Source organism: Rhinopithecus bieti, unplaced genomic scaffold (assembly GCF_001698545.2).
Source record: "Rhinopithecus bieti isolate Rb0 unplaced genomic scaffold, ASM169854v2 scaffold_10657, whole genome shotgun sequence".
Lineage (NCBI taxonomy): Eukaryota > Metazoa > Chordata > Mammalia > Primates > Cercopithecidae > Rhinopithecus > Rhinopithecus bieti.
This window is the reverse complement of record NW_016806691.1, coordinates 903,880-920,189: the sequence shown is the minus strand read 5'-3', so window position 1 is coordinate 920,189 and position 16,310 is coordinate 903,880. Positions and strand designations below refer to the sequence as shown.

At 36.0% G+C, this 16,310-nt stretch overlaps 1 protein-coding gene across 4 annotated transcripts in view; it reads right to left on the bottom strand.

Moving 5' to 3' along the window:
- Positions 1–16,310, bottom strand: part of RIC1 (RIC1 partner of RAB6A GEF complex) — a 147,684-nt gene that overhangs the window by 20,110 nt on the left and 111,264 nt on the right. For all 4 annotated transcript variants that reach the window (XM_017877436.1, XM_017877435.1, XM_017877438.1 and 1 more), the window contains 9 exons: positions 15,496–15,640; positions 14,925–14,973; positions 12,604–12,756; positions 11,175–11,378; positions 5,430–5,468; positions 5,021–5,131; positions 3,733–3,822; positions 2,288–2,448; positions 1,225–1,363 (listed from right to left, as the gene is read on the bottom strand). In XM_017877436.1, coding sequence (XP_017732925.1) covers positions 1,225–1,363; positions 2,288–2,448; positions 3,733–3,822; positions 5,021–5,131; positions 5,430–5,468; positions 11,175–11,378; positions 12,604–12,756; positions 14,925–14,973; positions 15,496–15,640 — 1,091 coding nt within the window. The remainder of the gene's footprint in view (positions 1–1,224; positions 1,364–2,287; positions 2,449–3,732; positions 3,823–5,020; positions 5,132–5,429; positions 5,469–11,174; positions 11,379–12,603; positions 12,757–14,924; positions 14,974–15,495; positions 15,641–16,310) is intronic.

The window sequence follows — 16,310 nt, the reverse complement described above, 5'->3', positions numbered from 1 at the left end:
GGGGACCAAGTGGGTTAAGGGGTCTAGAACAAACATCACATGAAATAGTTGGAGATATGGAAGTATTTAGCATGCAGACAAGAAGATAGAGAGGTTTGAGGAGAGAAGGAGAAGCCAAGGAATGATAACTATCTGCAAATATTTTAGGGGTCATTATGTGGAAGAAGGAGTAGCTTTTACAATGTCTTATTACAAAGAATAGAGAACTGAAATAAAATGTAACAAAATCGATTTTAGATTCATATACGTAATATTACATTCCCCATAACTGGATAATCTACTGCACGGTTTTCTAATTATTTTATGGAGTGTTGAGGTTTGAGAGAAGTGCCTCGATAGGAAGTAAAAGTCAGACTGGGCAGACAGGGATGACAAATAAATCTACATAGAATTTTCCTCTGACAATAAGTTCCCAGTTGACACAAAGTTTACAAACCACTGAAATAGGAAGTTATGCAACGTGGGTCCTGGTCACCCTACTGCTGTGTTACTTTACCCAGAAACTATGGGATTATACTTTCTCTTTCCTCATAATTAACTAATTATAAAGCCCCTCCTATTCTATACTCAATTCTACTTCTTTCCGTATCCTTTTTCACTGCCCAAGTTCAGACTACGAACACCACTGACCTAGATCATTACAATGACCTCCCAGTTGCTCTCCCTACAGTAGTTTTGTCTTACTAAAGGTTAGATCTAATAATATCTACCTTAAAACACTTTAAAGTCTAAAATTATCAATATTATCTACAAGACTTATATCCTCTTTCAATTTCCATGTCCCAGTCACTGTCAAATTCTTCCAATTCCCTGAGTGTGTCATGTTCTCTCTTGTCTATGGGCCTCTGCACTACCGTTCCTTCCACCTGAAAATCCATCCCCTTTTAACTTAGATAAACTCTACTTATTCTTCTGGTTTTAATTTAAATGATACAGAAATCTCTGATTATTCAGATTATAATAGGTTTTTGTTATATGCTCTCACAGTAATGTATACTACTTTTTGGTACACATAACAGGAACAATTCATTATGTATGTAATTATTTATTTAATGCCTGAGCAGAAAGCATGTCTTTTTAATTTGCCACTGCAACCCAGCATCCTCATATAAGGTACATTTTAGACACTTAGTATTTATTTGCTGAACAAATAGTGCCTAATATGGACTCGAATACCAAAAACTGAGACGTAAACTCCAAAGAGCTTTGATAATGGAATGGTACCTGCTGTGGCATTTTCAAGGTGATTCCATTCTCTGTACTCACTGATGTCAGAGTGACAGATACTACCAGGAAAGGATGAGGAATGTAGCGTGACATGGAAACCTCCTGAAGAACTTGAATACCAGCAGTAGTATTTGGACTGTAAAAACAAAACAACAACAATGCTAACAAGATTTTCTTTCTTTTCCACTAGTAATGGTATTAGACTTCATGCTTATGGAAGACTCAGATGTCTTCTACCTATCATCTTCTCCCCATATATCCTTCGATCAGGAAGTTGGCAAGGTTGAGGGGAACCAGGGAACATACATGGGGATGAGAGAGAAAGAAAGGGAGTAACAAATAGGAGGGAAGACGAAAACTAGGGAAGAAGCTGTAAGAATACAAATATTTAACTGGAAAAACTAGTTGATTGAGAAAGAATGACGGTTCAATCACTGAGGCTAGTGAGATGTCTTAATTTTTATCTTGCATTACTCCTCAATCACTGTGCTGTTTCAGTAAATACATACTTCTATTAACCTCTGAGAACAAAAAGAGAACTCAAGAGGTGTGGTCTAAATATGTTGCAAGTAGACCAGATGCCAACACAAATATAAGGCAACATGCAGCAGCAACAACACTGCTGATTTTTTTTCTGCCCCAGACTATAGCCATCTAGCTCAGTGGAAATATAAGTCAGTTTGCTAAGAACATGCTTCCTACAGTCTTAAAGTTGTGGAACTCCTTCAAATTCCCACCAAGTATCGGGAGTACTAGGAGAGTCAGTAACCATTTATTTTCAAGGTTGTGAAAAAAATTTAGTATCTAAGGGTTTAACCTCATCCCAAACTAGATTTTTTTTTCAAATGACTCCAGGAAGATAAGCTAAAGAAGTTAGTGTAGGATATTTCTTTTTTCTTAGCTATTATATCAATATCACTAATTAAAACTTGCTTTTTTTACTTCTAACAAAACGAGGTTGAATATAAAAGTGGAATAACTGTTTTGAGAAAATAAAACTACAAAAGAAAAACGTGATAAATAGGAGCAAAAAGTGACTTCTCATATGCCAGATACTTACCCATCAGATTTTCTTTCAATACTGTAAAGGCATATTGAACAGTCTGCTCTAAATACTATTACCATGTCCTGGAAGACACTAAGCAGTAATGTTTCTGCTTGTGCTTTGGTGACATGAGCAAAGGCATTGTCCAGATTTGATGTTCGCAAGTATACTCTAAGCTGAAGAAAACAAAAATAAAGAAAATTATAAAAACAAGATAACTACTAGGGATGACCAAATACTTTAAACATGCTGTTTTTTTTTTTTTTTTTTTTTTTTTTTTTTTTAGTAACAGGAGTTAAAAGAACTATCTAAGCTTTAACAATAAATGGATTATGCTTATATATTTTTGCAGACTAGGCTCATTCTATGAATAAGCAAAGAATGAAGTGATCAAAACTGAATGTACTAATATAAAATATTCCTGTTAGACCTGCTTTATTTATTTATTTATTTATTTATTTAAAGGCGGGGTCTCACTCTGTTGCCCAGGCTGGAATGCAGTGGCATGATCTCAGCTCACTGCACCTTCCGCCTTCTGGGTTCAAGCAATTCTGCCACCTCAGCCTCCCAAGTAGCTGGGATTACAGGGGTGTGCCACCACGCCCGGCTAATTTTTGCATTTTCAGTAGAGACGGGGTTTCACAATGTTGGCCAGGCTGGTCTTGAACTCCTGACCTCAGGTGATCTACCCTCCTCAGCCTCCCAAAGTGCTTGGATTACAGGCGTGAGCCACTGCACCTGGTCTAGACCTGCAGATTTAGACCCGATACATCATGAGACCAGCAGTTTCTCGAAACAAACAAAAAACCAGATATAGTAGTCTCCCTTATCCATGGTTTTGCTCGCCACAGTTTCAGTTATATACAGTCAACCATGGTCTGAAAATAGGTGAGTAGAGTATACTAAGATATTCTGAGAGACCACATTCATATAACTTTTATTACAATATACTGTCATAATTGTTTTATTATTAGTCATTATTAATCTCTTACAAATTAAACTTTATCATAGGTATGTATGTATGGGAAAAAAAGGTAGTGCTATATAGGGTTCAGTACTATTAACAGTTTCAGGCATCCAGTGATGGTCTTGGAATGTATCCCCCATAGTTAAGGAGGGGTTACTGTAAATCAGTAACTAAATAAATCTATCTCTGAGGACAGCTGTTCTTATATCATGAAATTTTTTGCTTTTAACTCTTTATTTTCAAACTCCATAGAGAATGTCTGACAGCTAAAATCTTTAGAAAAGGTTATCTTAGAAGTCTCAGTTGTCACTTAAAAATTTTTTAAAGTAGTAACCTGAAAAGAAAATCCCACTAGCTAAAAGAAGCTACATTTTTTATTAAAAGATAAAATGTTTTGTTCAATTTTGAATAGACTATTTTCTATATAAAATTAAATCATGCTTAATAGCTTTAAAATATAAAAATCTGTTATTTCTGAGAGAAAAAAACGTACCTCTTCTTGACGGTCATTTATGTTATAACATGCAAGGACCATAAAATCATTCCACCAGGCTAAGCCACCTGTCACGATCATATTTTGCTCCTTAAAATAAAAAATTTTTAAAAATTTACCTTATGCTACCAGAAATTGTAACAAAGTAATATATTTATAAAAATTCTTACCCAAAGCTTAAATTATTTTTTTTTGAGACAGTCTCACTCTGTCACCCACGCTGGCGTGTAGTGGCTCAATCTCAGCTCCCTGCAACCTCTGCCTCCTGGGTTCAAGCAATTCTCATGTCTCAGCCGCATCCCAAGTAGCTGGGATTACAAGCATGCACCAACACACCTAGCTAATTTTTGTATATTTTGTAAGGACGGGATTTCACCATGTTGGCCAGGCTGGTCTTGGACTCCTGGCCTCAAGTGATCTGCCCGCTTCAGCCTCCCAAAGTGCTGGGATTACAGGCGTGAGCCACCGCGCCCAGCCAAAGATCAAATTATTCTGTTCTACTCTCCCTCTCCAGTGATAACTCTAGAGCCTTTATTAATAATGATCCATATCCTGTTTATAAAAATAAATATTTCTTTAAGAAGGCAAATATACCATTAAAAATAACTGCGTGTTATATAGCATCATCATTCCAACCCCCAATAGGGCTTGGTATAAATTCTGGCTTAATCACTTATCAGATGAGTAATTGAATCCTAGTTTTGTGTGTGTGTGTGTGTGTGTTTACATTGAAAGATGAGTAACAGTAGTGCCTTCATTGGGTTGCTATGCAGATGAGTAAGGTAACATATATGAAAGTGCCTTAAAATGCCTAACACACAATAGGCACTTAACAAGTATTGATTTCCTTCTCTTCCAACTGCATGCATGTATGTACATACGTATACACATACACACACACACACACACACATACGCTCACTATCCCATATGCATCACACACAGAACAGGCAGGGAATGATCTCAAATTCTGTGGAAATCTATTCTGATCACATTAGATAAACTCAAGGTGGAATGTAAGAATAAATCCTTAGGCTAAAGAATTATAGTTACCGATCTTAACAAGAATTAAAAATAAACCAACTATTTCAACACAAGATCCTTTATAAAATAGCAAGTATTTTATCAGAATCAAATCTTAGACATTATTCAATATCACTTTTTAATATCTGATTTTCCTTATTTTTAATAAGTAACCAGAATTACTTAGTGATAAACTTTATAGCTATTTCATATTGTAGTTCTCTTACACTTTGGGAAATAGGTTTTTAATCTCAAAAAAGACTAACCTGGGTAATGTTTCCAAAAAGTTTCCATTTTTTGGTGAGTAAAGAGTAATGTGCAAAACCAAACTTGCCAACCACAGCAATATTCTGTCCAAGCTTATCAATAGCTGAAAACTGTTTGAAAAAAAAAAATAAGAACTTTTCCTTGTAAACCTATATACTTTATTAGGCATAAAGAGCTTAGTATTGTGTCAGGCAAATAGACTATTAATAAATGTTTGCTAATTAAATATTTTAAAATCCAAATATTCAGTTATAGCTGACAAAATTATAGATGTTAATATACTAGCAATGTTACAATAGATCAAGTGTTTTATTTTTCTCAATACACCCACTGAAGGGCTCTTCCCAGAATGCCTCTTGCAGCAAATGCTAGCCAACAAAAGTTAACACCAACAAAGTAACAACTCACCCGTATAGGCCAATTGCTCTCTAGATAGGTGCTGGAAATCTATAGAAAATAACACATCAGTTTGGTAAAACTTATGAAATATATTTAAACTTAAAGCATTAAGTTATCACAATATATGATTCATCTTCCTGAACAATGTTTAAGGTGCCCCCCCCCCAAGTTGGTAGCAGAGCACTTGGAATTCACCATTTGTATATGAATCAGTGTTTTACATCTTAGTTTGTTATTTCATGTTTCTAGGCACCAGACTTTCCTCTCCCTGCCCCTTACCCTTTATGATGTTTCTGTTTGTTTTAAATATTGAATTCAATACGGACTGACAAGAGATTTTCAGAGAAGGCACCCATGAGGGCAGCTATGAATTGTGCAGATGAACAGTTTGGGTTTGCTGATATAAACTATTCCAAAACAACCTAATCTAATACAATTACAGCCTCAGAAAAGTTCTGGTTTTAATGGAAATATTTTTATTACTTTTACACTTTTCTGATTAAAAAAGCAATGCTCAGGCCAGGTGGGGCTGCTCACGCTGTAATCCCAGCACTTTGGGAGGCCGAGGCAGGTGGATCACCTGAGGTCAGGAGTTTGTGACCAGCCTGACCAACATGGCAAAATCCCATCTCTACTAAAAATACAAAACTAACTGTGCATGGTGGCGCATGCCTGTAATCCCAACCACATGGGAGACTAAGGCAGGAGAATCGCTTGAACTCTGGAGGCAGAGGTTGCAGTCAGTGAGCCAAGATCACGCCACTGCACTTCAGCCTGGGCAACAAGAGTGAAACTGTCTCAAAAAAAAAAAAAAAAAAAAAGCTTATAAAATTATACAATATAAAATTGACAAAATGAAGAAGTTCTCTGTTGTTTAGGGACAATGGTAGCTTTTATTCTATCTTTAAAACATATATAGTATATAGTATATATATATATATATACTATACATGAAAGAGTGTATCTAAGCCTATTATTTTCTATTGGGGTATTTGACTTATCTACAAGAACTTTTAATATATTACAAATATTAACTCTATCTGCAAGAAAAGGGGTTAATTTTTCCACGTTGTTTGTCTTACACTTTGAACATGGTGTCTTTGTATCATCCGAACAACACCTTTCAATTTAAATAATTGATACGGGATATCAATGTACATTAAGTAAATTTTTGTTTTAATAAGACTGATCTCTCTAGCCTGCTGATTAGTTTTCATGAGCACATGCTGGAGCAGGGCAAGAATTAACAGAACCGAACAAAAAAAGAGTCTTCTGTTCTTGGAGTAAGAAAAGCTTCAATTTGTTCAAATTTATTTTCACTTTACTCTAAGAAGAGTTGTCACATATTTAAAACTAAATGCCAAATTAAAAGCGAAGTCAACTGCAATCAAACCCAGTAAGATTGTTTGTGTAATGTGAAGACAGAATAAAAATTAAGTAAAAGCAATATGCTGTACACATCTGTATTAACCTTGAAAAAATTTGATAGAACTATTTGTTATACTTCACTTAATCAAGTGCTTTACTTACTACTTATTATTTGTTATACTTTACTTATTAAGTTGACTTGAGTCAACTTAAAATCCAATTAAATCAATAGCTTAATAAATTAATAAAATTCACCATGGGCCCAGTGCAGTGGCTCACGCCTGTAATATCAGCACTTTAGGAGGCCGAGGCGGGCAGATTGCCTGAGGTCAGGAGTTTTGAGACCAGCCCGGCCAGTATGGTGAAACCCTGTCTCTACTAAAAATACAAAAATTAGCCGGGCATGATGGCAGGTGCCTGTAATCCCAGCTACTCGGGAAGCTGAGGTAGGAGAATCACTCGAACCTGGGAGGCGGAGGTTGCAGTGAGCCAAGATTGCGCAATTGCACTCCAGCCTGGGCAACAAAGTGAGACTCTGTCTCCCCGCACTCCCCCACCCCCAAAAAAATCACTATGATGGGTAAAATTAGTTCCAAATAATGGTACACTTAAGGTAATGATTGGGTGGTGAAATAAAAGTTGAAAGCATTTTCAACTTTTTTCAGCAGTCACTCACAGCAGGAGGATGTACCTGAGTATAACTGTGCCAATCACCCATGGCACTAAAAGGAATCCTCACCTCCCTCAAACCTTGGTATTTCATGAGTACTTATGAAACGTGTGGTTGGGTAATGGAGGAGCTGGGATCTTACTGCAAAAGTGGATTCTAACACAAAGAGTTTCTAATAACCAAAGTTAAATCTTATCAAATGATCACACTATGATCAGTATCTATAAGAGAAAACAATTCTGTAAAAATCTATGAAGTGCCACAAATGATTTATTTTAAAAACTTAAGGTGTTAAGTTTAGAACGAAGCTTTATTTTTCATGCAGTTTTCTGTCTAAAGATACTATGTATTTTCTCCAGTAGGTCAACTTTATTGATCTATGTGTCATCTGAACTCTGAGCTCTACCTCTAATACTGAGAACAGGAAATGGCAGAAGTAAGGAAGAGGCAGCTAATCAGTGAGGAAAAAAAACAGGTCATGAAAGCACACTCAGGGCACTAAAGTCATGCCACATCATTGGAAAACTGAGTGCTAAGGTACAGAAACTCTACCCTTATCTTAGAATGTTTCAGTTTCTCTTAAAGAAACTGAATCCGTCCTTATTTGTTACTATGATTTCTAAATTTTAAAGTAACTGCTAAAACTCTGTCTCCTGCCTAGATTAGTTTTGTCTATAACTAGTGAGACTGTGGGAGCCATCCTCCTAGAGGATTTGTTCTGTGCCAAATACCTGGTACACTTGATACATACTGTAGGAAGACAGCAAATTTATGAATGAAATAGCCTTTAAATATTCTCTGTTGGAAATCCCTAACTTAGTGCCTGATACCCTGTATGTAGGTGCTTATTCCCACATTCTGTAAAGCTTATTCTTTCTAAATAGCCAAGCTAACCATCAAACCAACACCCTCAGAACATTGGATAATAGATTTATGTACCTTTCTGAAGTAAATGTTTATATCATACAAAATACTGACCATTAAAATAAATGGCAGACTTAGAAGGAACATGGCCTAAAACTAGAAGGTTTGTTTTGTAAAATTTCGATAGTTTGTGCCCCATATGTCAACAAATGACTTTCAAGTTTTAAAATTTCTAAGTAAGAAAAAACTTTTCAAAAAGCACCTTGGCTGGTGCTTGCTAGTGCTTGCTTTGGCTGGGTGCGGTGACTCATGCCTGTAATCCCAGCACTTTGAGAGGCCAAGGCAGGTGGATCACGAGGTCAGGAGTTCGAGACCAGCCTGGCCAACATGGTGAAACCCCGTCTCTACTAAAATGCAAAATTAGCCAGGCATGGTGGCAGGTGCCTGTAATCCCAGCTACTCGGGAGGCTGAGATAGCAGAATCGCTTGAACCCTGGAGGCAGAGGTTGCAGTGAGCTAAGATTGCACCACTGCACTCCAGCCTGGGCAACAAAGAACAAACTCGATCTCAAAAAAAAAAAGCACCGCCTTTACTGCCAGCTACCAATCCTGCTTCTGACAAGTGTGTATTTGTTTTGTTTTAGTTAAAGAAAAATGCTAAGTAACATAGAATTTTCCAGTCTGGAAGCTAAGGAGTATAAGGTAGCAGGTTTAAACAAACAAACAAAAAACTAGTATTCTAAATGAGAAACAGAACAGGCAGCAGAATTAGTTGGAGTTCATCTAAGCTACACAAGAAGCATACAAAGAATAAATCATGCAAACAAAATCAACTTTGACAGAGGATGTGGTCACTTATCTTAGAAAAAAGGATAATATTGTAGGGTAAATTAAACCAGGCAACTATGTTTCTTCAGGGAGTCATGATAAATGGCTAAAAAGCCTAGAACGTAAAGGTTTAGCATTAGACAGACACTGTATACTGCCCTATACACCACCATCATAACTGCACTGAATCACGTAGCTGGAGTGCCAGCAAAATATAGGGCAACTCCAGTACAAACTGCCAAACAGGCAAATTCTAAGTTTTAGCTCAAGGTCAGTAGTGTACTATGTGATTTAATACTCAGCACCTCGGTTTTAAAATACATTAGATTGTTACTTCAACATAGAGTCATGATAAAGATAAGTCTGCCACTACTCTGCTGGGTGAACTGGACTTCCCTGATGTAACTTCATCAGGGAAGGATCATGTAACTTCCCTGATCCTCAGTTACCACATGTATCAAATCCAGTTGGACTTTATGATCTCTAAGGTCCTTCCAGCTTGAAAAATTCTATGAGCTCATTATAATTGTTTCGGCAGTACAAAACAATTAATGTGGCATTATTCGTGTTATTTTTAAGGAAACTGATAAACTAGGTAAACTCAAGTTTTAAAAGTTCATCCGTCTAAATATCTTTAGCTATCAAAAGAATAGAATAGCAGTAGAATCTTGCTGGTACCCAAAGTCCTAAAATCAGTGTTAAAATGTTTCTCTTATATGGGATACTTCATAGATGCTTAAGAATCACAGAATCACTTGAGTTTTTGAGCTGGAAGGAAATTCAATTTTTGTTATTGCCTGATCGATTTTTTAGTTCCAGACCTACCTTCTTTGATCCTCTGCTCTACTTGGCTCTCTGGTAACACAGACCTGGCTAGGCAGAACTGGCATTGATGCTAGGTCAGTGTAGAATGAATAGTTCAAAGTATGGGGAAATGAAAATAGCAGAGAAATGGCTATAGGAGAGAAGGGAGCAGTGGAAAATTTTAGTCAAGGAAGTAGCTAATGCAGTTTTATTTAAAAATTGTTACTAATTATAAAATGGTATGTACATTGTTTGATTCTATGAATTTATTAATGTAAGTTAAGTACATTTTCTTTTAGTGTATACCACATGTCAATGTAGGAGATAATCCTTCAACCTTTCACATGACCATTTTTTTGTCCCTCATTATCTTCACTCAAAGTCAACTGAAAATAACATGGGAGCTGAAGTAGGCTAGTAGGGTAAGCATACAGAGTCAAAGTAAGGCAAAGAATTATGGAAATAGAAACTGACTGAAAGAAACTAAGAGTGGGCTTTGATGTACCTAAAATATTTTGCTATCAAAAGGGGAAAGAAAATACTGAAGACACTGAAATTATGTATGCAAGTTTCTTTTAAGAAACTTCAACTTACTGGTTTCCCCAAAATAATTTTACTTGGTATCAAAATTCAGAATTGATTTCTATGTTAAATGTCAGTTTATCAGAATTACTGTAAGACACTGTTAATTGAACAGTGATATCAGAATGAATAATTTGGAATGAGATTAGCTAATAAAATTATTAACAATAAAGCTCTCTACTGATCACAAGTCTGCAATTAGGGTCCAAAGTCACGTGATTAACCTCAACATGGCCCCATTAGGACTGTAATGTCAGCTGCACAGAGTACTAGTTGATGTTCCACTTTCCGTGAGATTATTACACTTTGTTTTGCCTGTGCAAATCCGTAGAGCTAAATTTATACAAAAAAGAGCTGAAAGTAAAATAAATAGTTCTCAATGAGAAGGCAAAACAAACTTCTAGTTCTTGAGATTATTAATGGACTTGAAGCAGGTGGGGATACACTCTACGCCAAACGGAAAGAAAGGAGGGAGAAGACAAGAGGACAAGAACACAGAAAAGCAGAAGAGGGACATGACAAAATGGTTAAAAGGATTCTCAGTTGCCTGAAGTTAAAAGATGAAATATTTAATAATCTGTTCCAGGTGATATCCTACCAAAGAATAAGTCTCTTGTAATCAGTAATTAAAGATTTACCTGTACAACGTGCCAATGCCGATGTCCAAGTAAAGTGCTTAATCCCTGAGACTCTAAACCTCCATCTGCAAATGGGCTCTTTTCTCGACTGGGCTTATGCTCAGAGTGTGTTGAAGAACTCCTAGGATTCTGGCTTTGTGAAGCCTCTCCACAGTTCAAGTACAAACGGTCCTCGCCCTGAAGCAACACCTGCTCTTGGTTACTCTAAATGAGGGAAAGAGGAACAAAAGGGCAAAGGAAGAAAGCAAATCGAAACAACTCAATATTACGTAGGAGAAAACTAAAACTAAATCGATTTAGTTTTTATTATAGGAAATGTACATATATCTCGATGTTGATTTTCTTCAGAGAGGACAAAGACTACACAATAATCTCATGCACTGTTATAACTAGAAAGAATAGTGATCTTAGTGACTGAGTTTTCAACTAGAAAGTCAGTGTTCTCAAAGGTGAGTAGACTCATTAACTATTCAAATCAGACAAAGCAGCACCTACCCTCATCGCCTTTCCATTTTAGTCCAAATGCTGGTTTGACATAAAACTCAAGGGTGCTTTTAAATTATTATTTGGGATGGGGAAGGGGAGGGAGAAATGTTCTCTCCTTTTCTGGGGATCCTTAATCTTCAAGTGGAATAATGGATCTGAGATTCAGGTTATTTTCACATTCTTTCTGGATGTATTGTAAATTTTAATTAGAAATTTGTTGTACCAAATATCCATTAAAAAGCCATTGATGGTAGGTATTAAGATATGCATTTCTAACACGTAACAGACACCATTACTGTATATTAGCAATATATAATATTATTAGTATACACTATTTCAGATAGAAATACAAGAGGCAGTGTTTGGGGCGGTGTTTCTAAAAGTAAGTTCTCAGACATACTTTCTTCAAGCTGTTTCTTAAAAAGTCACAGTTAAATAAGCATGGGGAACACTGTTTTTTATATACCACCTCCTGGATTTTCATGATGCACGTTAGCATATTTAAGACTCTGGAGTCCTAAAATAAATAAATCTCTACAATTTTGTTTTACCTTTATTTGACACTTATCTGGAAACAAAACTTTTAAAAAATCCTGGGGAATTGCTACTAATATCTCTCATAAGTAGTGCCTGGAGGAACACACTTTGGGAAATGCTATTCAGATACAGACTAAATTACTCAAATTATTTAAATAAATATATAAACATCACTTTCTGTCAAATTGCTTATGATCCTTTTGAAAAAATAAGACCAAAGAAACACAACCCATTGAGAAATAAAATTTTGGTATAAATTTAATATAAATTAAAAAGAAACACAAGAATCATAGAAAAGAAGATAATATGCCAATTTTAGAAGTATACACCATACATATGTCATAAAGAAGGGTCTGAACTTCTAACATAAAAGACACTAAAAAATCAGAGTTTTAAATATACTTACCATACAAGGGTTTACAGTGAGTACACTCTTAATAAACTGAAATAACAGGATGCTGGGCTGTTTAACTACACTCCTGAGGTCAGACTCAATTTCAGTGTTTTGAGAACCAAATCCGCTGATTACCCATAGGTGATAGCCTTCTGCACCCCAGCTCTTAGAGAGAAGAGGGAGAAAAAAAGTCAGAGCAATAAGGCTTTTGTATCCCTTTCTAGTTTCAATTATTCAAATTCTGAAATAGCCAATGATAGCATTATTAATGACTTCTGAAGGCTGGAGAAACTGTGATAACACAGATAAGAATCACATCTTCAGTTCCCTGTTAACTAACTCCAGAGGAAACCACCATCACTGCTCTCTATCTACAGAAGTGGAAACATTACCTATCATTCTTAATGCCAGTTTCAGGGTCCTAATCCTAAAAATACCTACTGTGCTCTGTAACGTCTCCATTGCTTTAATTTAGCTGCCTCTCAAATACAAAGAAATTCCTTACAGAAAACACCCCAGGTTACCTAGTAGAAGCCTGGCAAAGAAGCCCCTACAACAGATGCAGTTTTGTATGGAGCAAAAAACACTGGATTGGAAGCTGTGACACTAGAGTTTTCATTATAGCTTGGCTTTTTGTATATATTACCTTGGCCAAGCTGTCTGGTTTCTCAGGATATAAGTTTCTTCCTCTGTAAAATGAGAAGTTTCAAATAAATTCCTCCAGAACTATTCAGTTTTAATATTCTGTAACTAGACTCCATGAGAGTATTTTTAAAGATTAGTGATTCTCAATCTTCAAGCCAAGAAAATGGTAAAGGGGCAGGGGTAGCCACGAATTGTTGCAAAATTTCAAAAGTTTAATAGAACGTTTATGTTTTCCTATGATAAAGCTGCATAAGTTTTAACTAAAATGCTTAGACTCTTAGTTTGTGGCTGAAATATCAACTTAGTGAGACAGACAACACTGGTTGTTGCATGCCATTCAGAAGGCTGACTGGCATTTATAAAAATGTGTGGCTAAAAACTTATTTTAAACTATGGAGGTGGGCAAAGACATCAGAAGGGGTCCTCGGTGGTGAAAGGTTGGGAACCACTATTTTAGGCAACCATGGTGGTTTTAATTCTACAAGAAACTCAAGATCAGGAAAATGTCTTCCTCTGTGGAGCAAGAGAGAAGGGAAGCGACAAGCCTCATAGTCACTAATTTAAAAAGGATGGTACGCAGAGGGGCTACAGCAAGAAAAACTTGTTATGTAAAGACAGGGGTTATATCTCTTTGTTTTCTACAGAAACTCTAGGTAAAAAATGAAAATACAAATTGAGCCTCACTAATCCAAAAATCTGAAATGCTCCAATAGCTGAAACTTTTTGAGGGCTGATATGACACCACAGTAAAAAATTCCACACCTGACTTCATGTGATGAGCTACAGTCAAAATTTTGTTTTATGCACAAAAGTAAAAATATATTACATTACCTTCACTCTATGTGCATAAGGTATATATAAAACGTAAGTAAATTCTGTGTTCAGACTTGAGTCCCATCCCCAAAATGTATCTGCAAATATTCCAAAATCCAAAAAGTTCCAAAATTTGAAACACTTCTGGTTCCAAGCACTTTGGTTAAGGGATATTCAACTTGTATTGTTTACAACAGTGACTACAATTCTCTTTACATACATCTATGTAAAGTTTTAAAAATATGCTCAATGCACTATATACATATATATAGATATATAGATACAGATATCCTCAAGTAATGCACAAGTGCATATCCTCCAGGAAAAATGCCCAATGAGCATTTCACCTCATGTTAAAAGCAAGCAGGCCATGAGAAGACACATACAAAAAAGGCCTCATCTGAACAGTCATTATCATCATAGAGATGACAGGGGTTTGCTGGCCACATCTAAACAAAACACAAATACTGAAAACCAGGCAGCCTTCCAATTAAAAAAAGAGACAACTTTCATCAAGCAAGAACTGTATAAAGAAGAGTCTGCTGAGACCAAAATAGTTTTGTGATTTTGTCAGATCAACATGAGTGAAAAAAAGGCCAGCCTGGGCAACATGGCAAGACTCCATCTCTACTAAAAATCAAAAAAATTAACCAGGTGTGGATAGTGGCATGCCTGTAGTCTCAGCTACTTGGAAGCTTGAGGCAGGAGGATCGCTTAGAGAGGCTGCAGTGAGCTATGATCTGCTACTGTTCTCCAGCCTGGGTGACAGCACAAGACCCTGTTTCAAAAAATTAAATAAATAAAATGACCAAAAAAAGGGAAGAAAATCGAAGTTTTTTTTAATACCATGCCAATTTTTTATAGAAAGTACTTACCATAGAGTTGATCTTAAGGGGATCTTTTTTGGTGCCATCAGACCTATAACTGAAACAGAACAGAAACCAAATATAATACAACCTTCCAATTACACATAATGCACATAAAATTTAGTGTGTTTTTTAAAAAAATCAAATGGAGTTTGCTCCTTCAAAATAGAAATACATAATAATGCACGAAATACAAAACTGTGGGTTAATACACCTAGTTGTATGAATCTCTCAGCCACATTTTCCGAGGTCCAAGTGCCTTCTTGCCAGAGTCATGCAGCTTTTAAAGGTGTGGTCATTTCATCAGAACTGAACCTCATGTCTGATTCTGCTTTGTGTCTAACATGCTGTCATATATACAATAGGGGTTCAAAAAATAAACACATTTTTATGGAATGAGATGTAATTTTTTAAAAAAGTGAGTGTTCAGAGAATCAATATATTCTGAACAGATTATGAACTTTGCAAACTGTTTTAAGAGTCAAGGCAAAAAGGGAAGTTCTGACACAAGGTTTTGGTATGCATGCATTGTGAGAAATAATGGAGTTATTTTATCTAAAAATTGTCTTTTTTGACTTACGCAAAATCTCCTCCAAGTGTACAAATCAGCTGTGCTCCAAACACACTCCATAAAGAAAGGCCTCCATATTCCCAGGTCACTATTACAACACTATTGTCAGGAGACCATCTCATCAATTTAACAGCTCCTGTTTTATTCCAAATGTCTGTTAGGAAATAGTGAGAAGAGTTAAAAATAAATAGTTGCTTCAGAAGTACTTTTTTTTTCTCTATATAGTCTATATTTTCAAATCTAAATGAGCAAAAGGCAAGACTGCTTCAAAAAATAAATCCTGCTCATTTAGGACTACTTAAATTAGTAAGGCCATTAGTTTTGTCCTGATCTAAACAGAACAAACTCAGTGCACAGGTGATTTGTAAGAAGTGAAAGCTGTTTCTAGCCACTATTAGCTTGATTAACTTACAACTGTGTAATCTTAAAAGTCTTTGGCTTTGTATAAATCAATTTCTGTAAATCAGGGATAAGGTTACAGTAAAAGCTGTCTTTAGGAAAAAATATATGCAGACCTTAAAAAAGGCTACACAGTAAGGATGATTAAAAAAAAACATACAGAGCAAATTTCTATTTTTGGAAGTACAGCAAATGACACCCTGAATGACTTCCACACTGAAAAAACTAAGATGTTGAATAGAATACTTAAATCCTCAAAACAACCAAAAATACTGAGACAAAGTGCTTGTTCCCTGAATTTTTCTGCCAAACCCTGGAGACCCTGACTTCTACCTCTGATGACTCATAGCATATTAGGAACAGGAGATAAAGCTCACAGCTTGCCTAAGGCAGGTTATCTTACAGAAGATACCGATGTAAAGCTG